General features: G+C 49.1%; 1 protein-coding gene and 2 long non-coding RNA genes across 16 annotated transcripts in view; 1 reads left to right on the top strand and 2 right to left on the bottom strand.

Moving 5' to 3' along the window:
* The window catches only part of SPEN (spen family transcriptional repressor), a 66,928-nt gene extending 52,078 nt beyond the window's left edge, over positions 1-14,850 (bottom strand). For 2 of the 4 annotated variants that reach the window (XM_065037629.1, XM_065037628.1), the window contains exon 1: positions 14,351-14,849. In XM_065037629.1, the coding sequence (XP_064893701.1) occupies positions 14,351-14,433 (83 nt within the window). In that variant the 5' untranslated portion in view covers positions 14,434-14,849. Of the gene's footprint in view, positions 1-14,350 lie in introns of all 4 variants that reach the window. The other 2 variants (XM_065037630.1, XM_065037627.1) reach the window with 2 other exon arrangements.
* A 2,279-nt stretch (positions 14,851-17,129) lies between these two features.
* Positions 17,130-25,939, bottom strand: LOC102092662 (uncharacterized). 11 transcript variants are annotated; one of them, XR_010467445.1, is made up of 6 exons: positions 25,423-25,937; positions 24,752-25,043; positions 23,008-23,679; positions 22,787-22,878; positions 21,895-22,467; positions 18,661-20,866 (listed from the first exon to the last, which is right to left on the bottom strand). It is a non-coding gene; the product is annotated as an uncharacterized LOC102092662 (long non-coding RNA). The 11 variants fall into 11 exon arrangements; XR_002420715.2 differs by having other exon boundaries at positions 23,515-23,679; positions 25,423-25,930; XR_010467441.1 differs by adding an exon at positions 17,130-17,840 and having other exon boundaries at positions 19,172-20,866; positions 21,895-23,679; positions 25,423-25,935.
* On the top strand, positions 24,898-27,563 carry LOC110362962 (uncharacterized). Its single transcript, XR_010467450.1, has 2 exons — positions 24,898-25,105; positions 26,359-27,563. It is a non-coding gene; the product is annotated as an uncharacterized LOC110362962 (long non-coding RNA).
* Positions 27,564-27,881: the final 318 nt, after the last annotated feature.

Consider the following 27,881-nt stretch of genomic DNA (forward strand, 5'->3'; position numbering starts at 1 on the left):
CCGGCCCAGCCCCACCCGTTGGCGTCTCTCCGAGCTGCTCCCGGCTTGGCAGATGCTGCAGGGAGGAGGACGAGGGGGAGATCCGCAGTGCTGCATCACCAGACGGCTTTACCGCAGCACAATAATACAAGAAAAAAAACCAACACGGTTCTTTTTGGAGGAGAGGCGGCGATACCACCGCGGTTCGTTATGCGGATCGCACGTTAAGGCAAAATGGAGGCGAACGTGCTCCGAGGAGCAACCTGTGCCTGGATCCCAAGGGACAAAAGGCAAGAGGACAAAAGACAAGGGGAGGCACCGCTGCGACCTTTGGAAACGTTCACAGCGCAGCTCTTCTCAACCTCCGCCTGGTATCTTTATACCTGTGCGTCAGCCCTTTCCAAGAAGGCTGCTGCCCTTTCACAATCGCTGGCAGACCAAATGCACAACAGAGGCTCATTCGCTCCGCTCCAAACACGCGGACCCTCAGGAAAACACGGCTTTTTGGTGCCTCTTCCTGCCTGCAACTCACGCTGATTCATCATTAGCTCCATTTTGTAAGGAAGGTGGATGAGGCTGTATTTTTGGAGGGGTTTACAGTTCAGAGCAGAGGAGGATGTGCGAAAGCCGGCGTGTCACCGAGCCCCTCCACCAGCACAGCGCCATCGCAGCGCCCGCCTGGAAACACACATCGAGCGGCCTTTTCAGAAAACATTAAAAAGAGTTGTTCGATAATCACCGCTCGAACAAAGCCACGCTAATCCAGCTTTTCAGACAAAGAAAAGGAATTCATAATTTAAGCATTACGGGTTTATTCACTCTAGATCAAAGCACCTCTATAATCAAGCAGCTGAAATGTCTCTGGGCTCTTGGCATGGCTGCTTGGCGTGTTCTCTGGCTCCCCGGCCCGTCCTCCTCCTCCTCTCCGCTCTTCCTCCCGTCCGGGTTGGGAATCGCAGCCTCCGCCGGGCTGGTTACTCCTCCCCAGGGGAGACGTGTCACCCAGACACAGCCAAAATTGTCCCTCACCCCACAACCTTCCCTGGTTCCTCCTCCGTGGGAGACGTGTCACCCACACACAGTCAAAATCATCCCTCACCCCACAGCCTTCCCGACTTCCCCACACCGGGGTGGCTGTGCCCTGGCCTCGCCATTTCTAATTAATTAACCGTTTCATCTCGGGTGCTATCCCCAAGAAAAGGCATTTTAAACAAAGGATGGACTATGAGAGAGCCAGCCAGCAAGTATTTAGTAAACAACTGTTACCTTTTAGCTGCAATATTTTATCCACTGATTAGGATCTTTACAGGATGCTGTATACATGATAGGAAAAGGTAGGTCAAAAACGGGGAGATTTGTTTAATTTAAACTGAATCCCACTTTAAATCGTAATACCTCCTTATTTCTCACGTTGAGCTCCTGCCCAAGCTTGTTTAGACATTATATCCACCCATTTTCATCACCGCAGACTTCTGAAGGTCAGCTACATCCCTAAAAACCTTTGTACTTTTATTTAGAAGTCAGCGCAATGTTACGCTCCAGATCCCACTAAACACAAGACACCTTCCAAGATCAAAAACGACGCAGGAGGTTTTTTGTGCTTGATTTTGCACTGCTCATTAAGAGCCTGAATTGACGATCAGGATTCCCTTTGACTAAAGCCAGGTATCTTTAGCCAGCTGAAAAGCATGGCTCCTTTTTCCGTGCCGCGCTCAAACTCCATTCTCCTCCGTTATTATATAAGCCAGGCAAGCCCCAGCCTGCATTATTCAGTGAGACGCTCGCACAGCTTGAAGCTTCTCTCGGCCAATCGCGTTCCTCTCGCTCTGTTGTTATTTCATAACAAAATTATGTGACCTGAAATAATACTTCTCCAGATGTCTGCGTCGCTTCTCCTCGTTCCCAGCCCCCAGCCAGTCCCACACCCCATTCTGGGGGCCACTCCAGGCCTGCGTTTCCCCCTGCACAAACCATCTGTACATGTATCTACTTCCCACCATGAATATACAAAATAACAAGCCGGAAAAGCAGCAAAACCCACGGCACCGCAATCCCCGCAGCGGGACGCCAGCCCCAAATAATCCTGCTCCCAGTATCACCAACTCACGGTATGAATCGCACCGTAAACATCTCCCTCCCGCAGCACCAACACACACAGTGTTAAATATTCACCGCTGTTAAAGTCGCGAAGCAACAGAAGGGAACTTGGGTCTTCACAAGGCACTTGCAAAAAATAAGGCACCATAATTGATCACGGGGGCATCACTATAATAAATAAAATATACCATTTAATAGTCATAACATGCTTGGCCTAAGAAAAATAAATACCACCAAGCTTCATATGCATCATAGTAACATATTTTACTTGCCCAGAAAAATATTTATATGCTTCTACATTTTTTTCTTTTAGAAAGGCGGTTTCATATCAAAGGTGATACAAGATTTTACCACCTTCAGACCTGGGCGGCCCAAGTCTTTGGAACTGCACTCTGCTGCAAGTACTGCAGAGTATCAGTCGCAAATCTGACAATATCATCATGTGCCTGGCACGGGAGGAAGATTTGAGAGCTTAGAGATACAGAAGAATAATAAAACCTCAACACGAGACTCAAAAACACACAAACTGCGTTATTGGGTTGGGGCTCCTTCATACAGTAACTGATGTAGGACAGCAAACCCAGACCATAAAGAAACGTGCACAGGGCTGGGATGAAAATAATGCAACTTAATTGAAATGGACCTTCATAGAAACAACAAGCAGAACTCCAGAGTCTTGGAAAATAACACTTCGACTTTTAACAAACGTGGGGAACTGTCACCCAATGAGCCACAATCGCTTGTCTTCGTAGCATTGTCATTTAACCCCAGAGGATTTGCCAAACGGCATCTCCAATGCTTAAGGACAAATAGGGCAACGTACACATGGCAACGTATGGAGCGCATCCAGCAGCTTCCAGAAACACAACGTATGGTCTTGGCTCTCCTGATCTCCAGCTGCTACATCACGTTAAAGATGGCTAAAAATAAAACCAATTAAACGCCTCTCTAATTCTACCTTTCTCGGCACAAAATCGCTGTTTCTATCCCAATAAGTCACTGCGAGCATTCTGGATGATCAGGAGTAGGAACGCTCACAGTGAGTGACAAATCCACACCACACAAGGCTTAGAAAACCTTTTACTTTCCCAAAGCCAGGCAAAATCAAAGCTCCTCATATCACAAGGAGCGCGGGTTTTCAAGCCATGCCGAGAACAGACCTTGTGACAGCAATGACTCAGAAACATGCCCTAATTACCCAGCTCCCATAATTTTCTAGATTGCAATCTGAGATGCTTTAAAACCTGTTTAGAGCGATCTTTATTGGCTCTGCGACCTTTGTGGGAGAAAAATGACGATCTTGAGAGAATTCTGCGCAGCTCTCCTCCTAGGAATAGAGATCTTCAGGGAAACCTCAACATTCAGGAGCAGAAACAGCCAAGCCGGTTCTGGAGCTCGGTCGGACCCTTTATGTGACATGGGTGAATCCCACCACCCAAATTACCCCAACCCAGAGCACTCGGAGACTTCGCAGCATTCAGCAAAAGAAAAACCTCTAACTCTAGGGGAGTTTGTTAACGGGGGTTTGTTAACGAGCCCCAGCACGTGTTCCTGCCACGCACCGAAAACAGCCGGGGCTTTGTCTACACTCGTAATCCCTCCCTAGGAGATGACAAAGTAGGAAATTAAAAAGCCAGCACAGGCACATTCCCCGAGACTTTTGATACATCTGTTATTTAAGAGCAACGCGCCTGACATATCAGATAGTCCAGCAGATAACTCTGTGCTGAACTAAGCGCTTGCTTCTTGCTTTACAGCTCAGCTGAATGCTCCATTTTAAGACACAAACTAAGCGTGATTTCCTAATTAAGACATTTTATTTATGTCTTTATTGCGAACTCACCGTTTCGTTACCGCTGAGGTATTAATATACAAATTACTACGTACCACCCGAGAGAGAAAAACCAGAATATTTAAAACAATTTATTCATGGTTACTACTGTCAGCAGCAGCTACTTCTTCCAACAGTCAATGTAGCAGGAAATTTTTCCGCCACCCCCATTGCCAAAACGTTTTGCCGCAGATAAGCTGTTCTAGCGCGTACGCATCAGGTGAAACTGGAATATAGATCCGCTGTGTTCCACTACAACACCCAACAACATCCAAAAGGACTCCTAGAAACTCTTCAACCTGGCGAAGACAAGCCGGGGAGATGAATCCACGCTTTGGATACTGGGATTAAATGAAGCTGTAAGAATTACAAATCAAAAGCTCAGTGCGTGCTCCGCAAGAGCCTGCGGGGCTGGTTTTGATCCCCCCGCCCCAGTGAGCGGTTCCACTGAACACCGCGTTGCATCAGACCTCGACCCAACAGTCAGCAAAGGCTCAACGCAAAACCGCCCGGCTAAAGTTGCATAAACGCAGCCGAACGACACAAGTTTCTCGTTGGCGAGGCCGCCTCAGCCAGCCAGAAAAAGGGCAGGAGCTTTGTCATTAAGGAACTTTTCCTCACGGTCACTTCTGTACAATTAAGAAGCATCAGCAGCAGAGCTTATTGGTATATATGTTATTAAAAACACAAGAAATCAAAGCGGCTTTGTGAGCAGAAATAACGAAGGCTCATTTCTTATGGATGCACGTCTTGAGGTCGAATTCTCCGGCGTCCAATAACCGCCGGTTCCCAGTGCAGCTTTTCCCACGCTCAGGAACACCTCGCTCTCCCATGTGGATTCTTTAATGTCTAATAAGGGTTGCACTCCCGCTGCAGCTTTTCTCTCCATGGGGCCACTAATCAGGTCTCTCTCCTCTATTAAAACCGCTTGTTTTCACAAAACTCAAAGGAACGTCGTATCTCTGAGACTACGAATCCCCCTTTGCCCTGAAGTACAGCTGGAACGGGCTAACAGGTTCAAAATTGATTAGGGAAGATACATATGCATAGCAAAATCACAACAATCTTGCTCTCCAAGCAGAGGAGAATAAGTACAACTATTCATAAGAGCCTAAAGAGGTTACAAAACTTGGTAGAAACTCGGCACGTTCAGCTGTGTTGTGTCAAGTGTGATGTGCAGTGACTGTTCATCCTCCAGCCCCCGCAGATGTGCGGTATCGCGTTACTGCGTGCTAGACACAGAGCCGCTGACTTCCATCTCCAGGGCATTTGTTCTTCCAGCTTAAATCATCATCTGCAGATTTGCTTCAAAAATACCGGTGGCAATAGACTACGCTGAACGCCTTCTGCGCAGGAATTGCTCAAGCCTGTTCTCTCATGTGACTGATTTTAGGATTCGTTTGGATTCGATTTTAAGAACGCGCCGCATCACAACCGGAGGGGAATCTCGTGATTAATCAACTTTTTCCGTTCTTACATGAAAGGGTAATTCCCCATCTCGGTTTTGCTTCTCCAAGCCCTGCTTTGCATGTATTCGGCAGCAGATGGAGGAAAATGCGGAGTCATAACATTATGGTCTCCCCGCCATGCTGTGGAGTACTTTAAATATGTATCATCTTCAGGCTTTGTAAGTCCTGGTGCTCTTACTTCTCCAGGGAAAACAGACCTCTTCTCCAAGGCTTGTACGTCTTCCAGAAAACAGTATTTAAGAAGAAAACAGAGTTTATCTGCCTCTTAGACCGTCCCAAACGACCGGATCGCTCTTCCACTTCGAACCACAGCTCAGTCTGAACGAGTGACCAGCTTGTAATTCAGCCAACAGGTCTGACAACTTGACATTCACTTCTGACAGAAAGCAGCCACTGATCCAAGGACTCACGGTCAGCTCACAACACAAAGGAGCTCGCCTACTCCTAAAAGCGTACGACCTTTGAAACCAGGCAGGAAAAATAGTCCCACCGCCCTGAAAATAAAGTCAGTTCCCAGCCAGCCCAGCCTCCTCCACAAACCCTGTATTTAAACTGGCTGGCCGCTCCCGTGCTGCCCCACCAGTCACCCAAATACAGACGTCCCAATGTTATTTTGTTGGTTCGTGACTCACCGCTCCCATCACCCTGGAGAAAGTGCTCGTTCCTGTGACTAAACCAACTGGCAGCGCAATCCTCGGCGTGAGCCAGGTGTCAGCCCAAGGAAACTCCATATTCCGGGGAGAGCCCGGCGCACGCTCCGTGCTTTGTCTGCAGCGACTACCTGTGCTCCGGGCGCTTGCTCCACAGCCGAGAGCTTAAAACTTTCCACAACTGAGCTCCTTGGCCAGCTAGATTTTAATGGCTTTTCTTCTGATGCAACTCCAAGTCAAGGTTTTGCAAAGCAGAGCTGGAATCAGGCTGGCTTGAATGTCTTGGTAATGATGAGTGAGGTTTCTCAGCCCTGTTTTATAAGAATTCAGCAGACCTGTGTCTCTAAAGGAGGGAGATTCAGGCTGGACATGAGGAAGGAATTGTTGGCCCTGAGGGTGGTGAGAGCCTGGCCCAGGTTGGCCAGAGAGGTGGTGGATGAACCATCCCTGGAGACATCCCAGGCCAGGCTGGACGGGGCTCTGAGCAACCTGAGCTGCTGAAGATGTCCCTGCTCATGGCAGGAATGGAACTAGATGAGCTGGGAAGGTCCCTTCAACCCAAACTAGTCTGTGATTCCATGATCTCGAGGAGTACGGGCACTACCAGGCCAACAGGGCTCCTCCTGTACTCGAAGGACGAGCCAGATGCACCATCCCATCCACAACCCATCTGCACCACCGCCAGAAAAGCCGCTTCCTAATTTTATACTGTTTCTGGGATCAGCTTCGCCTTTAAATGCTTGTTTTCCAAAATTAGTCTGACACGAGGTAGACCAGAGCGTGAACTGCCAGCACGACCGAGGGACTGCACTCTCTGAATGGATGCAGAGGAAGAGACGCTTCCTGAGCTCAGCGGCTGCCAAAAAACAGCGTATCTCACCGTACCCACAACCAGCATATCACCTACAACATCAATGCCGAAGCCGGTTTTATTTTTTAAATGCAGCAAAGCTTCTTTGCTACTAATACTTCCAAGAAGTTGCTTTATGGTTAAGAAAAAGAGCAAAGGTTTATTTAAACTTTGATTACAATGAGGTTACTGTGCAGATCGTTAGCTGTCTAGATGCGTATTTAGCTGGCTTTCCAAGGGCAGTGTCTCACACACACAAGCACAGATCCTCTGAAATTAAATCAGATGTTGATTACGTATACAAGGGAGATACTTATCCATCCTGAGCTTTTATTCTCCTCACAGTTAGGATGCTAATGAGACCGGAAGACTTTTTTCCTCCAAAGACAACTACTTTTAACATCCAGCTCAGCAATTTATTTCTCTTATTTTGCCCTATTAACCATTACAAGTCACCCACAGCTGCCACAGAGGGAATGTCTAAATGAGCCTCTATGTGCTTTTCGGCAGCAGTCGCTATTAATGAGGCTGGGAAGTATTCGCAGGAGTGGATGGACCACGGCTCGGTGCTTTGGGCTGTGCAGAAGCCGGGAGCATCTCACCAAAAACACAGACACCACGGTCGGGGAATCTGCGCCACGACAGTAAGTTACTCAATGAACCCATGGACAGAAAACATGACCAGCTCAGCTTTGTATCTGGAGGAAAATTAAAGGTCATTCACCACTTGCTAAACAAGAAAAATAATTGACAACCTGGCGGCAGTCTTCTCATTGAGCTAAAAGATGATTTCAAACCCAGTTTTGATTTGGTACCTGATCACCTTTGCTACAAGAACTTGGTCTGAACACAGCTGCGATTTCCTACCACGTCAGGGGATAAGAAAAGACACGCAAGCTCTTCTGGTGGGATGGAGGAACACACACAAGGTGGTGTTGTCTCCATCTGAGAGCCACCAGCATCCAACAGACCATCCATCCACACTCCTTCCAGAGATCTTTGGACTTATCTGGCACTTAAGTGTTGAGATGAGGACACATTCAGGGCATTCTGATGAGATGTGAAAGTCCACGCTTCGGGTACAAGCATGCTTATAAAAAGTGCTCTCAATTTTACATTGCTAAGCTTAACTAAAAGGGGACGAGGAAGGAAGCAAAAAAAAAATCTCCGTTTTGTTCTCAAAAGATGCCTGGGTCTTTAAACAGAAACCCGTCATTAAGACCGACCGCAGCTCTTCTCCCGTTATCAGTTTGTCTAAGCGGAAAGTTGATGTTCCTTCCACGTCTTGATTCTGCTGCATTCTCACCCAAGTCATCATGAACACTTGGACCTCAGACAAGGCACAAATATACAGCCTGCAGTACAGAGCCAGCCACATCCAGGGCTACAAGATACGCTTCCAAAAAATCCATCGCAAGAAGGATGTTGTTTCAACCGAATTCAGAGACGCCGTCTTCATACTCAACCTAACAGATCAGATTGCAGCAGGCCCTGGAATATATCCCAGAGTATTTATGAAAAGCTTGTAACCATGTTTATTCTTTTATGAAAGGATGTTATCTCCCCGCTGCAGGATTTTACAGATTGCACGGGATGATTACGCAGCGTTAGCAGGTTAAACAATAACTATGGAAATGCAGAAGCCAAGGCAGTCACTGGGTTTAATTCGTTGTACAAAGAGTCATCACCACATCTTAATATATTGCTGCAGAACAGTGTTGGAGATGTTTTTTTCAGACTCGACAAGACCAGAGCTGCCATTACTGACCAGGCAAAACCTCTTGCGGGTCCAAGGTGGGAAACACTATGGACTTGAACAACGAAAAAAGCAGCTTTTGTCTGATTTTCATTAACTGGTCAAACAGTCTTTAGAACACTAGAAAGACTTGTGCAAAGGCACGAGGCTGGTTGTACACTGTGAATTTCCATCATCAGGCTCATATTCCTCCCACGAGATTTCTAAATCAGCATGCCGAAGATGCAGCTAAACTCAAAATCTTATTATAGAGACTAATCATACTTTCTAGTTTATTCCTCAGTTCATTGTTGAGGAATGTTTGCCTTTGCAGTATTGGGTTTCAGGGCGTTCTCAGACCTCAGCAAGTTCACCAAACTTAATAAAAACCACACGACAAAACATCTCACAAGCACTTATATTTGGTAGCTACCAAAATAAGAACGTATCCGCCCCACCAGCAACGACTCTCCCGAAACCTTCAGCAGTCTAAAACCAGCCGAGAGGGGTAAGCCTCAGTTTTACCCCTTCCCAAACATCCTTTTTTGATACTCCTTATTTCTCAGGTGCATCCTCGCATGCAGAAGGCATCTCCTCCTCTTCACAAGCTGACAACAGCGTGAAGCCACCGCAACGGCAGGACAGCCAGCAGTCGTCACACGGCAGCTCGTGAAAGCAAACGTCCCCAGGAGCCCCAGGTTCATCCTGACTCACCGACTCATCCAAAATCTGAAACCCATTTGGACATTTACTTCCTTTTTAATGAAAAGCCGGCTAGCGCCGCTTCACCCCCAGTGAAGATGAGGACCTAATTTTGGACACACCTTTAAGACGGCAATAAGGTCATTTGCCGGAGGACTTGGCGTGACTTTCTGTCCTACGAAAAGGCAGGAGGGAAGAAAACAAGTCAGCAAGGCTATCGCAAAACAAATTTAAGCCTTTTCTCGTCGCCTGCTTCAGCTTGATGAATGGATTTAATAGCTCCGCAAGCCTCGCGAGGACTGGTACGTTCTCAACACGCTTTCCCGCAGTCTGGAAGAAAGGGCACTCGGATTATTTTATCATCGCACCGAAGGCGTTTAGGATAAGGGTAAAGAACTACCAAAAGCCAACGCCGCTCCGGAGCAGCTCACAACAACAGAAGCTGCTCTCATCAAATCACAAATAAACACAGAAACTTCAGAGAAGAACCAATGCCAGAAAAGCTCAGCAGATGACAGAATTTTCTAACCAACTGACATCATCTTATCTAACAGGGCTCCGTGTATGAAAACACTTAATAGAAGCTTAGTCCAAATCTTTGCAGCTTTTCATTGTGTTTCTTTGAAACTTTCACTAGGAACCAACGGAGACTCAAGCAGGAGTCGCCTGGGGTCTTCTGCACCTTCTCATTCCGGGCAATTAATTTAATCCCCTTGCCCTAATCCCCCAACCAAATGTTCTCCCATCAACTGCTTGGGTTTCATCTGCAAAATTAAACATTACCTTCAGAGCAGATATTTGTAAACTGTGGCGCAAACAGGTCCTGATACTGCCCAATATTCTAGACGTTGCTTCAGGAAAGCGAAGGCATGAATTTCACCTTTCTCATCCCTTCAAAGACTCTGAACTAAAAAGGCTCGTACCTGATCTATGAAAACACTGTCACCTAAAAATGATACCAATCCAGAAAACAGGGACAGTTCATTCTGTAGACTTCTGCATTTCCTTAAAATAAAAATACACCTGAATAGAGATCTCTATATGCGAAGCTGATTCAGTGCAACCATCACGAGTTCGCATCCTAAGTGATACCCAAGAGCTATTACTCGATTAGAAGCAATAAAAGCCTGGGAACATATTTGACAGTTTTACTAGAAAAAATAGAGCACTATTACTTCCGACTCGAGCCCGTTCCTGCGGAAAGGCACTGGCAGACGTGGGAAAAAGACACAGGAACGGTGCTGTCCCAGCAGAAACCACCCTAAATACGCACCGAGATTCTCTGAATCACCGCTCTGCCCCACACCTGAGAGCAGCTGACCAAAATCCCGCTGCCGCAGTCCATCGGGGTGACACAGAGCGCAAAGCCCTTGTAAACCAACCAAATGTTTTCTAGAAGTTATCGAAAACAAAGCTGCGCTGGCCCTTACGGCAGTTTTTTGCAGAGCAATTCCTCAGGGCTGTTGTGTTTAAAACACAAACCACTTCGGGATGCATCTGCAATTTATTTCTAACAATTGTAAAGGTTTCCTGGAAGTCAGGGCTTCTGCTGGACTTGGTCGTAATCCCCCCCGCACAACAGGAGATGCCATCCCAGAGTCACACGGCTCATAATTAAGAGGCTTTTACTCCTCTTGCCCTTTAAAACATCAATAAACGGACAAAGCCATGTTCTTTCAGATAACTGGTAGAAAACACAGGGAAAAAATAAATACATGGAAGGGCAGCACTTGTGCTGGGGACAACTGTTACTATATTTAGTCGCCTTGTTCTGCAAGCTGCTGAGCATCTGTTTCAATGATGGTGAATGACTTTTTTTCCTGCTAGTTAAGGCAGCATTAATTAGACGAACCCAAACGACTGCTGCCACTGCTTCTCATCGCCTAAAACAGAGAATCGCTGCTTATTCCAGCCTGAGAGCCGACCTCCTGTCCTAGCACCCATTTGCTTTTGTATCCGGGAATGCCTTAATAACTCATTAGAAAGTTCGTTTTATAGAAGGGAGCATCTGTGTAGAAGTACAGAAAGCCTGTAACAACTTGTTAAAATGCACATAAAAATCATGCCTTTGCGATCCCCTTTAATATCAAGACAACAGATTAAGAAAAAGGCTTTTAAGGGAAAAAATGACACTGCTCATGTAAGCCAGTGCTTCTCGAGACCAGATTCAGCGTTCTCCCATTTGAGAGGAGAACTCGTAAGCAGAGAGCGTTATTTCAATTCACGCTGAACAAAACCCATCAGGAACGTTTCGAAACAAATAAACTGCACTTTCTGCAAAACACCTCTTTCGTTTTAATGCCTTCCTTAAGAGAATTACTTGCGAGACTGCAAACCCAGGCAAGGTTCCCACAGTAAGTGGTTAAGTGAAGGGGGAGGAGGGAAGCAGCAAACCCCTCCGCCTGAATACGCCTGTTGGGTTCTGACTTTTTTCCGAGTCTCCCTTAAATTCTGGCTCCTTTAGAAACAAAATGGTTGTTTCTCAAACTTGCCCCTGCAGCAGCAAGCCCGCTTGCATCCAGGCTTTAACATGGAAATACCAGTATTTCCTCAGCAAAAGTGGCAAAACACTCCCTCCCGTGGGGCGCAGGGAGGCTTTAGGGGTAACGCAATTCCTGGTCGCAACCCAAGATGAGATTTTAGGCAATATTTCCCCTAAATTCCTCCCCCGGCTCAGCCCCCCCACGCTCTTCACCCTGTTCTCAGGCTGGGGGATGGGTGGGAACTGGGTTTCGCCAAGCCCGGCTCCATCTCAAAAGACTCGCTCTCCAAATTAAACCATCCTTTTCCAAGGAAGGAGCCTTCGCATCCCACCTCATCGCCTTCCCTATGGATCTATACCCCCCTTCCCTATGGATATACCCCCGCCACACGCAGTCCTTGTGCAACGTGTCCCTTCCCCCAGGCAGCACCAGCATACAAAGGAAGCCTCGCTCCATTGTCCACCTACAGCACCTTTAAGTCGAGCCTAAAACCGGGCTCAACACATCCCCCCTGCTTCACAGCCACCAATATTTCTGGGTTTACATCCCCAAAAAGGTCTCGGAGGCTGCGTGTCATCCCCCCCATGCATTAGCAGCTGCACCCGCATGTTTTGAAACGTGTTTTAACTGTGTTTACTCGCCTGAGATCAGCCTCATCCAAACACGCAAATCCCGGTTAAAAATCAGATTTGAAAAACAGAGAGAAACCACAGAAACAAGGGTTGAAAAATCTCCTTCCCAAACTCACAAAGGTAAAACCAACCAACCAACAACAGCAAAAAAAAAAAGGTAATTAACAATTCAGTGCCTGCCATTTTTTCCCATCCATCTCTAAGCAACAGTACCATAGCAACTTTTTCCCTGCTTTAGTACATCTTCCAAAAGCTGGAGGACTGGCCAAAATAAGACCCAGGAATCTCAGATTTCCACTCCTGAGTACCTATTCCCTCAGCCAGCTGTGCCTGGAATTAAACAAAACAACCCCAAAAACCCCTGCCTTTGTACAACGCTGGACCGACGGACACGACAACCCCCCCGAACGCAGCACCACCAACCCGCGCTGGTGCAGACGAAGCCACAAATTTTAGGTTTGGGGAAGGCAACAAAAAAAGCGCGAAATGGAATTAAAATCAGGTAATTTCTGAGCGCTGATAACGCCGAGATGGGGGCTGCTGCTTAATCAGCTCAGGCCGGGGGATGCAGGAGACCCCCGGGGGTACTCCCCGCACCCCCGGGGTGACCCCAAACCCCCCGCCCCAAAGCGGGGCCCCGGCGCCATTATAGACCCTCCGGGCCGCGGGTTCGAATCCCCCCCGGGGCCGCTCGGCCACTTGGGGCCGCGCGTTCGGGTCCCCCCGGCCGCTCCGTAGGGCAGAGCCGGCGGGGACGGACCTTCCCCCCGCCCGCCGCGGTGTCACCGCATCTATTTTTCCCATGGTGACTCATTATTAAGGACGCTCCGTCATTTTTCCAACGCAGGAAGATTAAAGGAAGCTTCAAAATTCCTTGTTTTTAAAGGGTGGGGGGGTTAACACAAGCGGGGGCTGAGCAGCCACCCTGGGCTCGCTGCCTTCTTTTCCCCCTTAAAAATACAAGAAAAAGCTTCTAGCTTGGGGTGCCGGGCATCAACTTCGTGCATTTCCCGAGGGAAAAGGTGTTGCTGAGGCGGTGAGGAAGAAGCCTCCTCCTCCTCCTCTTCGTCGCACGAAAAGACGAAGGAAGGAGGAAAAAAGAAATACAACCATGCAAACAGCTACTACTTCCTTATGAGCAGGATTAATTTATGCAAGAAAAAAAAAAAGGGACGAGAGGGAAAAAAAAAAAAGAGCCAAACAATATGAGTCCAAAGCGCTTCCCGCGTGGAGGGATCCGGTGTTTTCTTCGTGGGTTTGTGTGATTTTATTTTGTTTTAAAGTGACGCTTTTGCAGCTGCGGGCGCTTCGGTTCCCACCGTGCGCTGCACAGAGCGGGGGGGACGCGGCATCCTCGGGGTAGCTCCCAAAAGAGCAAAAACACAGTAAAAAGGGGGGGTAATAAGAAAATAATAAGAACAACAACAAAAAAAAACCACAACAAAGCTCCAAACGTTGACTAATTACAAAAACAAAACAGTGGAGAAGCAAAATGGCCAGGCTGCCTCCGACACACCGCGCACCCCCTCGGCGTGAGATCCACTCCGCGCAGAACGCCAAGCTCCGACACGCTGCTCCTCGGCTCTTTTCCCCCCCCCCGAGTTATTTTTAGCGGTTATCGGCGATTCCGTCCGGCTCCCTCCGGCAGGTCCCCCCGGGCCCGTCCACGCCGGCGGCCCCGGCGCGGCCGATCCGGCCATGGCGCGGGGTTATTTACAGCCGTTCGCTTCTCCTCCTCTCCACAGGCCGCGGGAGCCGCCGTTCCCCACATTCATCCCCTGGTTTATTTTTTTTTACATTTTTCTCTCATTTTCACCGATAGAAAGGCCTCCCCGGGGGCAGGGTGTGGAGAGCACCCGGAGGCGCGCGAAGAACCAGCGGGGACCCCCGGTCCCTCCCTCGCTCGCTCTCTCCCCACTCACCGCTTGAAGTGCTCGATGATCTTCTCCTCACGCACGTTCTCCGGCAAGTTGCCCACCCAGAGGTGCCTGGTTTCCCGGACCATGCTGCGCGGCGCGGGGCGAACCCGCCGCCCCTGCCCCGGCTCCCGGCCGCCTCCCCCCGCGCAGCGCTGCCGGCCGCCGCTCGCCGCCCGCCGCCGCCTCCTCCTCCTCCTCCTCCTGGCCGCCCTCCGCCTCTTCCGCCGCGGGGCCCTGCCGCCCTCAGCGCCGCCGGCTGCCTCCTCCCGTGGCGGCGGCGGACGACACCATCCCCTCCGGGGGGGCCCCCTGGCTGGCGGGCCGGCAGGCGGGCGGCGGGCTCCCTCTCCGCCGTGGGTTTTCTTCCTCCCTGACTCCCCCCGCCGCGGCCGTCGCTCGCTCGCTCCCGCTTCTTCTTCCTCCTCCTCCTCCGGCAGCGGCAGCGCGGCGTCCCCCCCCCCCCCGCCGCCTCCTCCTCCTCCTTCCCCCCCTCCGCGCTCCCGCTCCTCTGGCGGCTCCGCTCGCTCTTCCCCCCCCCCTTTTTCCCCCCCCCCTCCCTTTCGCTTCCTCGCGCCTCTCGCAGCGCCACACGGGGGCCCCCGCGCAGGCGCACTGCGCCCCGGGGCGCGCGCCGCGGGCGCGGAGGCGGAGCGCGAGCGCGCAACGCCCCGCTCCCGTTGCTGGGGGAAAAGAGGAGAGAACTGCGCATGCGCGGGGCGGCCGCGCACAGAGCGCGAGAGGCGGCGGGGCGGAACGGGGGTTACGTTGCAAAATATAAAGGGGTGCACTGCAAAATGAAGGGGAGCTGTGCAGAAATATAAAGGGGGTGCACTGCAAAATGAAGGGGTGCTGTGCAAAAATATAAAGGGGGTGCACTGCAAAATAATAAAGGGGCCACATTGCAAAAAATAAAGGGGGACTGTAGTGGAAAAAATAAAGGGGTTGCATTGTAAAATGAGGGGGTGCTATGCAAAAAATAAAGGGGTCGCATTGCAAGAAATAAAGGGGTTACATTGAAAAATGAGGGGGGTGCTATGCAAAAAATAAGGGAGTTTTATTGTAAAATGAGGGGGTGCTGTAGAAAAAGTAAAAGGGGTGCGCTGCAAAAAGTGGGGGGCTTTGCGAAAAAAGGGGTGACTATTGCAAAAAATAAAGGGGTCACATTGCAAAAAATAAAGGGAGTGCTATGCAAAAAGAAGGGGAGCTGCACTGGGAAAAAGAAAGGGGTGACGTTGCAAAAAGTAAAGTGGGGTGCGCTGCAAAAACCGGGGGGCTATGCAAGAAATAGAGAGGTCACACTGCAAAAAGTAAAGGGGGACTGTATGGGAAACAATAAAGGGGTTGCATTGTAAAATAAAGGGGGGCTATGCAAAAAATAAAGGGGTTGCATTGCAAAATAAAGGGGGGCTATCCAAAAAATAAAGGGGGGCTATGCAAAAAATAAAGGGGTTGCATTGCAAAATAAAGGGGGGCTATGCAAAAAATAAAGGGGGGCTATGCAAAAAATAAAGGGGGGGCTATGCAAAATAAAGGGGCTGCATTGTAAAATAAAGGGGGGCTATGCAAAAAATAAAGGGGGGCAATGCAAAAAGGAAAGGGGTTGCATTGTAAAATAAAGGGGGGCTACGCAAAAAATAAAGGGGCTGCATTGTAAAATAAAGGGGGGCTATGCAAAAAATAAAGGGGCTGCATTGTAAAATAAAGGGGGGCTATGCAAAAAATAAAGGGGGGCAATGCAAAAAATAAAGGGGTTGCATTGCAAAATAAAGGGGGGCTACGCAAAAAATAAAGGGGCTGCATTGTAAAATAAAGGGGGGCTATGCAAAAAAGAAAGGGGGGCTATGCAAAAAGGAAAGGGGTTGCATTGTAAAATAAAGGGGGGCTATGCAAAAAATAAAGGGGGGCAATGCAAAAAATAAAGGGGTTGCATTGCAAAATAAAGGGGGGCTACGCAAAAAATAAAGGGGGGCAATGCAAAAAGGAAAGGGGTTGCATTGTAAAATAAAGGGGGGCTATGCAAAAAAGAAAGGGGGGCTATGCAAAAATAAAGGGGGGCTATGCAAAAAATAAAGGGGCTGCATTGTAAAATAAAGGGGGGCTATGCAAAAAATAAAGGGGTTGCATTGCAAAATAAAGGGGGGCTATGCAAAAAGTAAAGGGGGGCTGCTCTGCAAAATGCAGGGGGTGCCATGCAAAACAACAAAGGGGGTGCATTGCCAAAGTGTCTGTACAGCTGTGTTTGTCGGTAACGGCTCCACAGTTCAGCGCTGGCGGCACTGGCCGTGGGGAGGGATGTCACCGAATCCTCCTCGCTGCCTAAAATCCGACCCCCCACCAAAACGGGGGAGGCCACACCGCAAAAGCAGCTCCCGCTGTTGGGGGAATTTGGTCGCAAGTCACCCCCCTTTTCCCCCACTGGGTGTTTGCAGAGCTCTGTAATTAAGACGGGGTGAAGAAAAAGCTCATTGCAAATGTTAGCGATGGCAGAATGAACCGGCTGGCGTGTTGCACCCCGTCCCTGCTCAAAATGTGGCTCCACAACACGGAGCCAAAGGTTTTTCAACCTGGAAAGTCTCGTTTTCCACCAAAATGTGTCTCTGCGTGGATAAAAACCCCACCTATTTCTATGCCCGAAAACAAAGATACCCAAACAATTCCCATGGCGAGATTCTGTTTGAGGATAAACCCAACCGCGCACCCAGCACCACTCGTCCTTTCTGGTTTTTTGAAGCCGGGCAGCTGCTTTCACCCCAAATTTCGGTATTTTCCTTGGCCTGAGCGCTTTTCTATCCATCAAAACCACTTTTATTTGTTGGGGCGAGCGGCGCTCGACTTTGCCGCCTTTGCCACCGAGTCCACCTGGAGAACTGGCCAAAGTCACGGAGTTCTGGGTGGTTTAACAAACGTGCTCATCTCTCGATTGAATCAGAGCTCTGACTCGAGCCTTGCTGGACCCAGCGCTGCTGCGGCCCAGCCCAGCGCCGTGCCTCAGTTTCCCCAGCGATGACGCTGCTCCGCCAAACAGATCTACCGATTCATAATAAAAAACCCCAACAACTCTTTGCACGCAAAGTTTGTTATGAGAAATAAATGAGAAAATGCGCTGCCGACGTGCTCCACCAGCGCTTTCCGCGGTTCTCCGTGGAAATGGGCTTAACTTTGTGTGTTTTCACTGGTCGAAAGCCCAAAGAGCCATCGCTATGTGTCACTACCTTAGATTTCGGAGAAGAAGAAACCCAAACCACGCATCAAATGGCTTTTTGACGCCGAATTCTCCCCTCTCCGATGGAGTGTCCTTGCTGTGACGGCGTTACCAGGGTGGCAGCTCCGAGGGACACGAGAAACCCACGGGTCCTGCCATGGAGAGTCATGCAGGGTCACGGCTGTCACACCATCGGGAGGGACGTCCACGATCGCACCCAAACCATCGCCTCTGCTGGCAGAAGAGGGGTTGAAACAAGCGCTTTGGGGGCTCCATTTGCAGGCAAACCAGCTGGAAAATGAGCACAAAACCCAACGGTGACGCAAAATGAAACCCTGGAGCGTCCTGGTGGTTTTAATGCGCTTTGGAAGGAAACCGTTCCGAGTTGCAACACGCGGCTGCGCTCGGGCGATGCCGCTGTAACCGGATCCCTCCAAGACGTTCGAAGTATTTAAAGAACATGGAGCCGGGCTTAGAGAGCAGAGCGAGCACGAGGCAGCAGCCAGCGCCGCCCTTGTCACCGCAGACGGGACACGATTTCACGCCAGCCCACTGGTGACAACATAAGGAGCATCCAGGGACAATACACAGACGCATCCCTGCGTGTGACCCTTCCCGGAGAGACAAACGGACGAGGACGAGGGGACACGAGCTGCTCTTCATCACCCCACGGCCCTCAGCCTTCAGGAGGCGGCGAGGAGCAATCTAAATGACTCAGGTCTGCGCGGTGGGCGTAGCCGGGATCTCGGCTATCTCCGGGCACCTCGGCCAACCCCGCAGTTAAAATATTTGGACGTTTCTTATCAGCACTCGGAGAGGATTAAAATGCCAGGTCATATATTAATGAGGGAGCAGGTTATAAACCCATCTCAGCTTGAACACCATGTCAAGAAAAGCAAAGCAAGGGCAGGACGGATCAAAAGAAAGCCATTAAAGGCGTGAGAAAATGGTGCTGCCATATAAGGAGCTAATAAAGTTAGCGGCTCTCCAGTTTGGAGAGAAAAAACAAGGGCGGGAGAATCAGAAAACATCCTTGGGGTCCACACAAACGGCCAGGAACAGCTTCACCTCCAAGGGGAAACATCAATAAATAGAAGCGAGCAGACAACGCTTGAAACGGCAAGTTCATGCGTTTTTAAACACAGTTTTTAAACACAGCGTCTTACCCAAGAGGTGGAACTCGCTGCCACGTGTTTGCCAAACGTTTAACAAAACCAAAGATAAGGTACTGAACAAGGACAACAACCAGAGCTAAGACCGTAACACTCTACACTCAGTTCTGCTACATCAACCGGGGACTCGCGTGGATCGGAGCGGGCGCAGCAGCTTCACGCCGCGATTGTCCCCAGCGCGCACCAGCTTGCTTTGATTTTTACAGCAAAGCGGCCGGTTTCCCAGCCAGGAGCCCTCAGACATCGCCAGGAGCGCCGGGAGCGTTTCTTTGTTCGAGCCGGGCAGCTCCAGCCACCATCTCCCCATCGTAAAACGTATTTACGTGCCTTTCCTGCTCATTGACTATATTTATTAAAATGACAGTACGGCAGCTGAATATCAAATTGCCAGCTAGGCTTTTATCTCATTTTTAAGCCAGCCTCAATTACTGGCCTAATTTTATTGCTTACCCCCATTATGTTTTATGCAATGGATAATTTTCTCCAAGAAGGAATCGGCGCTGTTTGATATTTGGGCTCATTTGTTGCCAAGACGGAGGATACTGGCTCACATGCCGATAACGCTTTGAACACCGAGCCTGCTCCTGGATCCTAAGCAACACAAAGTACAGGATTTGTATTAATAAAGCTCTCGATTTCGGTTCTTTCCTCTCTGAGAGTCAGCGCTCCAAAGCTTCACGACGAGATAACTCTACCCAGCAGACTCCCATCACGTTTGTGAAACTTAATAGTTAGTAATTTTATTTTCTAGCGCTTTTTCCTATTTAGAGTTCTTATCCACACCGCACCGGCGATGGGAGCTGCCACAAAATACCACCAGCATAGCCAGCGGGTTCGCAGCGGTTACCGTCTGCAGCCCGGTAACCACAGCTCAGGAACCCCCGGAACTGCGTTGACACCGAACCCGTTTGTACATCTAGAAAAGCACATTTCTGTTTTCAAAACACTTCGCCATACAGAACGGAGACGTTTTGTCAGCAGCAGAGCGCAGCGCGATCGCTGAGCCACGCAACCAAAACACCACGTGCCATCACAGGGCTGCAAAAGGGCTTATTCTTGCTTATAATGTAGTAAATATATTCGATTTAATACCTATTTTTTTTTGCCTGTTGTTGGGAAAAATTAGAAATAGCACCGTGCCAGCTTCTGCCCTCCTTCCTCTCGCCCCCAACTTGTGTGTGATCACGTACCGAAGAACCGTACCCGCTCACCTCGCTTGAGCTTTTCCCAAACGCAGCTAAACACAGAGGACTTTGGTCTTTTAGGATGCAAGATATGAAATTTTAGGGGTAAAACAAAGGAAATACACCCAAGAAAAGCAAGGCCCATGTGATTTGATACCTGAACACAACCACTGCAAAGATGTAAATCCTCTAGGGCTGGAGGTATCGGTGTATCTGTACTTTGCCATTTTTAACGCCTGATTGGTTTATTATCTCTACTTAAGGGCCCCGTGTGCAAGAAAAATCAGACATTACGCTGGAGGACAAGGGTTTAACACGAACCCACAGCCCAAAGCCACGAGGGATCGGTTGGCACAAAATAACCACCGAGCCAGCCACCACCAGAGCTTTTCTTTCACCAGACACCATTTTGATAGCAAAGCAACTCGACGGTGTTTTAAACAAAGCAGACTGAACACACGGTTATCGCTCCTTTGGTCCTGACAAAGACACAAAAATAATGGTGCGTGGAGACCTGCTATGCTCAAAAACCCCTTGAGCGATACGGAGCACAGTTTCTCGGTGAGCTCTGGCTTTCGTTTGACCTCCGCAGGTCTCACGATGCAGCATTTTTAACTCTTGGGGATACCAGAATAATCTCGGGAGACCGCGGTGTCCCCCCTCACGGAGGAGATGTGGAGGTTTCTATCGCTCGCTTGCTCTTTGGCAGCGGGAATTCAGGTTTTGTTTAACTTGGAAGCCTCACCGATGTAGTTCTAGAAGCTCTTCAGTCCGAAGGAGAGGGGGGTAAAAGTTCAGCGCTCCCAAGGTGATTCTCACTCGTTTGTCCTCGACTACCAAAGAAAAGTTAATTCCGAGTCCCACGGGGTGTTGCCAACCTCAAAAACGTGGAAACATCCCCAACAAGCAGCTTCTTGGTACCTCCGGTGAGCACAAGGAGCATCTCCAAACCAACACATCCCTAATGAGAGAATAAAATCAATATCCCTGTCCACGCTGGTTTGGTTAAAGCACAGACGAGGCTTTAGCGCGGGAGCTCTTGGCCATTTTCACGTACGCCACACACCAACTCTCCACCGCGCTACGAAATGTGGCCCAGGCTCCTCTCATTTACCCTCCGCTCCCTTTTTGCCAGAAGAGCCTCAAGTCGGAGCCGCGCTACAAACCGCCGCAGCGACCGCTGAAATCGCAGCGTCTCTCACAAGCTGTTGCTCCGGCTTAGCAAGGCAAGGCCTTTCGGTAAGCCAGAGGCATTTCTGCAACCCCGACACCAATATTCTCATTAAGGGAGGCTAACGAGAAGGTGCCGATCCCTAACGCTCCTTGCGCGCTAATGATTATGCCTCGGAGTCATGTGTGACCGAGGAGAGACCAGCGCCAGGTGCTTTTTATTACTTTCTGCAACACAACAAAAGAAATCGCACCCAGCGCGGAAGCGTTTTCCTTCTTCCCGGTGAGCGAGCACGACTCGGAGGAACCAAGTAATAAACCAGCCGTGTCTCACGGGAGCGAGTTCACAGGGAAAGAGACATATAGTTCAAGGGGACGCTGATCTTCAGCGCAATTTAGGATGTTCCGTTGCCTTTGCATGAGCAAAATTAGGAGTAATATACTATTGCATGTAGGGAAAGGGGCCCCATAGTTTTGCTCCCTGGAGGCGCCCGTTCTCCCCACCCCTTTTGTGTGTATTTTCTTTTAAATGTGCCACACATCAGCACAATGCTGACAACCGCATTGTATGTTTTCTGCCTATGCAGCAGTTCAAGAGCACAAAACTCTGTGAGGTTTTATTTTCTTTTGAAAGGGGAAGGAGGGGGGAAGCTGTCCTTGGCTTTAATTGCACGGCTTGCTCTTCTACGTGACCCCAGGGAAGGGAAAACAACAGGAAGGGTTAAAAACCGTACCATTTTTAGCACCTAAAATGGTCAAACTCGGTCTTCTCACAAGATAAAAGCTACCATAGGCAAGAAAAAACATAATATTAATCACCAGGGCTTCTCCTCCGGAGTTGAAGTGACCCCAGAATACGTTTGTCTGTCCCCACGTGCGTTTGGTGCGTTCTCCACATTTCCAGCGCTGAAAAACAAGAGAATGGAGGGAAGGGCATGAAAAGCTGGACCGTGGTGGCTCTTCCACCCGCCGGGAACAGCTCGAGGGAGCCGCGGTGGCGCCGCCCCAGAGAGCCCAGCACCTTACCAGCAAATAAACCCAATGGTTGATAACACACACGCGTTACACGGCCAGGGCTGGCAAACGCAGCTTCCTTTAAAAACAAGGATGACTAATCCACAGCAGGTTTTTTTTTTTAAAGGCCACAAGGCAGAGCTTTTTCCAGAAGCATCAGCCTCTCGTTTTGTGAACCGGCAAAGCGGTGGGAAGGGGAAGCCCTGGGACCTACTCACGCTCTCCCAGACAGACGTAACCACTGAAATGTTGTGGGGTTTTGTGGCCTGTGTACAACACGCCACTTACACAACCCGTGTCTCAGCAAGGCCAGATCCGACTGCCCAGACAGCTCTGAGATGGTTACATCTGCCATGGGTTACACAATCCTGTGTATCCCTAGGAAAGAGGGGGGGAAAAGGACAAAAAATAAGGCAGAAGACACTATAATATTGCAACATTCCCAGGCGAGGGAAGGATGCGTTGGAAAAATGGGAAAACACGGCGTGTGGGGTTCTGTAATGGAAACGGAGCATCCGCAGCAGCCCGGTGGGCCCGGTCCCCAAGCAAGGTCATTAGACACATTAGCGCTTTAACGCGAAGCTGCGGTCAAACCACAGCGGAGCCAGCACTAAAGGAGGTCGCTTGGGGACTGCAAAAAGGTAATGAATTAGAAAAAGATAATCAAAGAAATAAAGATCTATAAGCAGATGTTTACTGAGCAGCAAGCGAGTCCACAGCTCCGCTCCGGCAAGGCGGCGCGGTCCTCTGTACAGCCCAGTTCTCAGGATGCAGCAAAACAATCGGCATCTACAGAGAACACGGGACAGATTGAGGTCACAGCCCTAGAACCCACCCAATCTGTCTTTTTTTCAGCACTCGGAAAGGCAGATTGGCCACCGACGCGATTTTTGGCGGTGGCACCATTCACATACTTACCCACCTCCCAGCCCTTGGCTGCGGGATCTTAAATGTGTGCGTGTTTGCAAATGATTCCTGAAAGCCTTCCAAGGAAGGTGCTGGAGGATTGTAAATCCTTCCCGTTATTAATAAAACGGAACTATTGTTCCAGCTCTAATCGAGACCTGTCTCCAGCTGGGCAGTTTTAAGACGCAATTCAAAACACACACACAAAAAAAAAGGATCATGAAGAAGCGTCAAGAAAAAAGAATCACTGAAAGAGCGAACTGTTCTTTAAGGGGAGGGGGGAGATAAAAAATAATAAGCCTATTTAAAATGAATCCCAAGCAGCAGCGTGTCGGGGCACCTGGGGAAGGTCACTTGTGGCCGCGGTCCCCTCGCTGGGGCAGCCGGAGGCTGCAGCGGAGCGTGCGAGCGAGCAGCCTCATCCATCTCCATCGGGAGACAGCGCTGCTTTTAATTCATTTAGCAAAGTGGGGAGGGGGAAGGAGGAAGATTTTTTAATAAAAAACACCCTTAACACACCTCCCAGCAGCGTTTTTTTCCCAAGGATGGGGAAAATTGAGCGAAGGGGGGAGGCTTGGGAAGGGGAGAGGTGGCGCATCCTCGGCATCTCCTCCCGGCGCTGCGGCAAAGGCTCCGCAGTGGGTGCTCCCTCCCCTGTAGAAACTTCTGGAATAAGCAGCCGAGCTGGGGAGAGAAGAGAAACCTTTATACCCGCAGAAGGGGAAAAAAAAAGAGAGCGAGCGATAGAGCACATAATAAAAGGATTGCACAAGGATGGGGCGCGTGCAGGGGGAGGAAAAATAGGAATATCTAGAAATGAAGCCCAAGAGCGGTTCCAGCAGCCCCGGCACGGCGGGGTTTTGCAGCCCGCTTGGCTTGAAATAAAACACAAAGCGCATGAAGGAAAAAAAAATGGTGGTGTTTGGAGCGGGAGATGTGGGATAAAGGAGCTGATCCCTCCTCCCGGCTCGGCTGCAAAGCGCTGCCATTGCACTTCCACTCATTTGTCCTCTTTTTGTTGCAATGAATTGTCTGATCAGGACTATCTGATTCTATTTGCAGCTGCGCTTACTGGGGTTTGGTTTGTACGCTCTTTTTTGTTGTTGTTTTTCCTCCTTTTTGGTTCTGTTTATTTTTTCCTAGTGTCTTTTTTTTTTTCCTCTTTTAATTAAAAAAAATCCTCCCTAAGTCTCCCAAGGAAAAATCTACATCTCTGTGGAACTAATAAAACATTCAGGCACAAACCTCCACCGTGGATTGTAAAAACGAGATGGGTTGATTTTTATATTTTTCTCTTTTTTTCAATGGCTTTTCTTTTTTTTTTCTCCTGCTTTTAGGACATATTGTAGTAGAAAACCAATGGAGGAAAACAAAGGTAATATATATATGTATATATATATAAAATTAAACATATAAACAAGCCAAAATAACAGTGATTATATCTAATTAAATCATGGTCTATTAGGTGTGTGGGTTTAGTTTATGTTCTGTAATCAGCCCCTGCAAAAGGAGATACATACGTACAGAAACATGTAGTAAATATGTAGAAACAGTTCTATATATGTAGAAATAACAGATGATTCGTATAGGCCTAAATCTGTAATTCCAGGAAAAAAAAAAACAGAAGTGTTTTAGGTATGTGGTTTTTAACAAAGAAGGGGCAACGTTACAAAGTAGCCTGTAAGAACACTGTGGTGCAGAGAATAAGGCAACATTAAAAAAGCATATTGAAAACCAAAAAAAGTGTACGTGGTACCTTGGCTGCAGCCTCCAACAACGAGCGTTTGGATGTTACGGGGTATTTTGGTTTGGTTTGGGTTTTTTTTTTTACGGTATTACCACATCTGATCACATCAAGTATATGCTTTTAATTAAGCAAATGGCGGGCAGGTTGTCGTGAGGAGCCAGGCGAGCGGCGACGGCTTCTTCCCTGAAGATACATCAATCCTCAGCTGTTTGGGGGTTGTTGCTGTGTTATTTTTTTCTCCTAAAGCGTGTTTCGGTATTTTCCATGCCGTGAGGAGAGAGAGAAGCGGTGTTTTCCACCCCTGCGAAGAAGAAAAAGCAGTAGAAGAGAAAAGAAATGAGGCATAAAACTACCCACCTTGGGGTGCGTGTGGTGATGATGGGGGGGGCGGGGCGTGGGGAAAGCAATTCTGGGTCAAAAATCTTCACGCTGTAAGGAAAACAAAAGTAAGAAAGAAAAAAAACCAACACAATATTTCGGGGGTGGGTGCCTGCGAGCGGCGCCGTGAGGGGAATGAGGGGACGCTGGTGCCTGAGGCGGCGGGGGAGAGGCCGAGTGGAAATGCGCATTTCTGGGCATTTTCACATCCTTTTGCAAAGGCAGCGGGGAGAAAGGGGAGGGTGGAAGGAGGTCAAGTTTCACCCGTAGCGCTTTCACCGCCTGCCTGGAGGGATACGCACATCAAGAGCAGCCCCTCCGCCGCGCTCCTGGCACGGCCGCGGTGCCCGCCCGGCCGCGGCTCCTCCATCTTCCTCCCCGCGCTGGCCGCCCGGCGCCATTTTGTCGCCTGGCCGCCGCCATTTTGTGAAGCTGCCTCCGCCTCCTCCCCTTTTTGTCAGGCAAATATCTTCCTTTTTCGTGCTTATTTCTCTTCCCACCCCCCTTTACAAAACGTGCTGCCCTTAAAACGCCGGGTGGAGGTTGATCGCCTCAGCCTCAGATGAAGGAGATTAAAAGTCTATTCCTCCAGCTGGCCGGTGAGGGAGAGGTTAGGCGAACAGAGAATTAACGGATATATTTATTTTTAGGAGCTATTCTACCCTCCTACTCCTCCCTCCAGCTTTTTTCCCAGTGATAAATCACCGAGGTCAATAAGCCGCCACAACAAACAGGATAACCTCAGCGAGAAGTATCTATATTTGAAATAAAACTCCTCACCTACGGTCTCTAATGAACACTGCAGCAAAACAAAGATGTAACCAAACTACTTGAAGCCAGGTCTGGGTAAAAAATCGATCATTTTCAGGAAATCTGGGCTATAAAACGTCAAATCCCCGCTTGCGGGCGGGTGCTGTGCATCTATTTGCAGAAGTAGGGGGGGCTGGGTTGGTTTGGTTCTTATTTTTTGCTTTTTATTTTTTAAAGAACCCGATGTAGCGCTTGCAGCTTAGTAACACGCTTACGTAACCGGCTGCATCGATTTTCCCTCATGTTACTGAAAACATAGCGTGCATTAAAAATAAATCATGGCGCTGGGCGCTTCAGTTCTGCAGGGAAAAGGAGGAGAAAATAATAACGTGTTATTGTTATCCATCCCACCTGTGCTGCGTGATGAAGTTGGAGAAATCCAGGGCTGCGCTGAGACTTTTAAAAATGATCATTTATTTGTTTTTTAGGTTGTGTTGAAGAGGGGAAAGTGCAGAAAAGGGACTGAACGCTCTGTGAGGAAAGATGATATTAGCAAAACGGCTGGGACGGGGTTGCTGTTAAACTGAGTCAAGGAGAGAAAAACCAGTTGTCCTCCAGCTCTTTCTGTCCCAATTTGGAAAAGAAAAAAGAAAAAGAAGATATATAATCTGCACTAAACCCCCAGCCAGCAAAGCCCTGGAAGCTGCTCCAGCCTCAGTTTCCCCTCCTGCAGCATTTCCTTCCCGGATGATGGAAAAACGAGGGATCATGAGGAATCCAGCTCATCCCGCCCCTCTGCTTCTCCCGTTTCTCACAGCCAACCCGGGGGACGCCGGGAAAACGCCATTTCCAGCCCATTCCCCTTCCTGGGCTCGGCTTGCCTCCAAAATCTTGGGCTTGCAAACAAAACCTGCAACAAGACCTTGTGTTTCTTACAAAGCAACATTTTGGCTACTCATTTAAAAACGCTGTGGCCGTGCCCATCAGTTCCTCCTTTAATTTAAAAGCTTTTTTAAAAAGTGTTGTCCCTTGAGTTGCAAGAAAACATAAACTTTTCTTTTTTTAGATGTGATACACCATTGTATTCCTGGGAGCAAGCAGGGTACGATATCAGACTCCTTCGCTGGGAAAGCCCGGGGAAATTTAATCCTGGGGGCCGCACCCAGCCTGAAGTGAAGAAATATTTGCGTTTGCTTCTCCTTGGAGGGCAGCCAGGTCCCTCCCCGCTCTCCTTGGCCAAGAGGGATTGCAAGAAAAAATGGGTTTATTACAGCAGCCAAGGGAAAGGCAGCGCTGGCCGGGCGATTCGGGGGTGCTCGATCCTCATTGTACGGCTGCTGGAAGGCGACAAGCGAGATTTAGAGAGGTTTTTATACCTGGTGGTCTTGGGGGGCTCTGTAACCGCCCAGGAGCTCCATATTGCTCCGTGTGTGATTTTATTTTTGCTGGCGTTTGTAAAACACGCTGGGAAGGGGCTGAGGCGCCGCGGCCAATGTGGGTTTGCTGGGCAGCAGGACGGGACCAGCTCCCCCCCCTGCAAAATCTCTTCCCCGCGGCTCAGCCGGCGCTGGAAATTCCTCGAGTTCCTCCTCAGGGAGAACGCAGGGCCGTGCTTTTCAGGCTTAGCAACACTCCCCATGCCGCAGCTTTTAATATTTCTCCCCTTATCCAAAAATAAAATGGCTTAAATCAACCTTTTATCACTTACCTCTGCATCCGTCCCTCCCTATCCCTTGTCATCCTGGAAAAACAACGCCAAATCTGACATTTATCCATCCCTTCGCCATGGCACCAACCCCTCCAGCATCTTCTTCACAGCTTCATTATCAATAAAAACCTGTCTGTGTCCAGCCAAAAATCACTGCAGCCCCCTGGAAAAATACCCATATTGCCAAAAAACAGGCAACTTTCGCTCTCCGTGGCTTCCCTTTGGCCACCGCCAATCCTGCCCATGTCTTTTTACATTTTTAGCGTTATTTTAGCACCTGGTTTTCCCCATAGGGCAAGAGGT

Source organism: Columba livia, chromosome 21 (assembly GCF_036013475.1).
Source record: "Columba livia isolate bColLiv1 breed racing homer chromosome 21, bColLiv1.pat.W.v2, whole genome shotgun sequence".
Taxonomy (NCBI): domain Eukaryota; kingdom Metazoa; phylum Chordata; class Aves; order Columbiformes; family Columbidae; genus Columba; species Columba livia.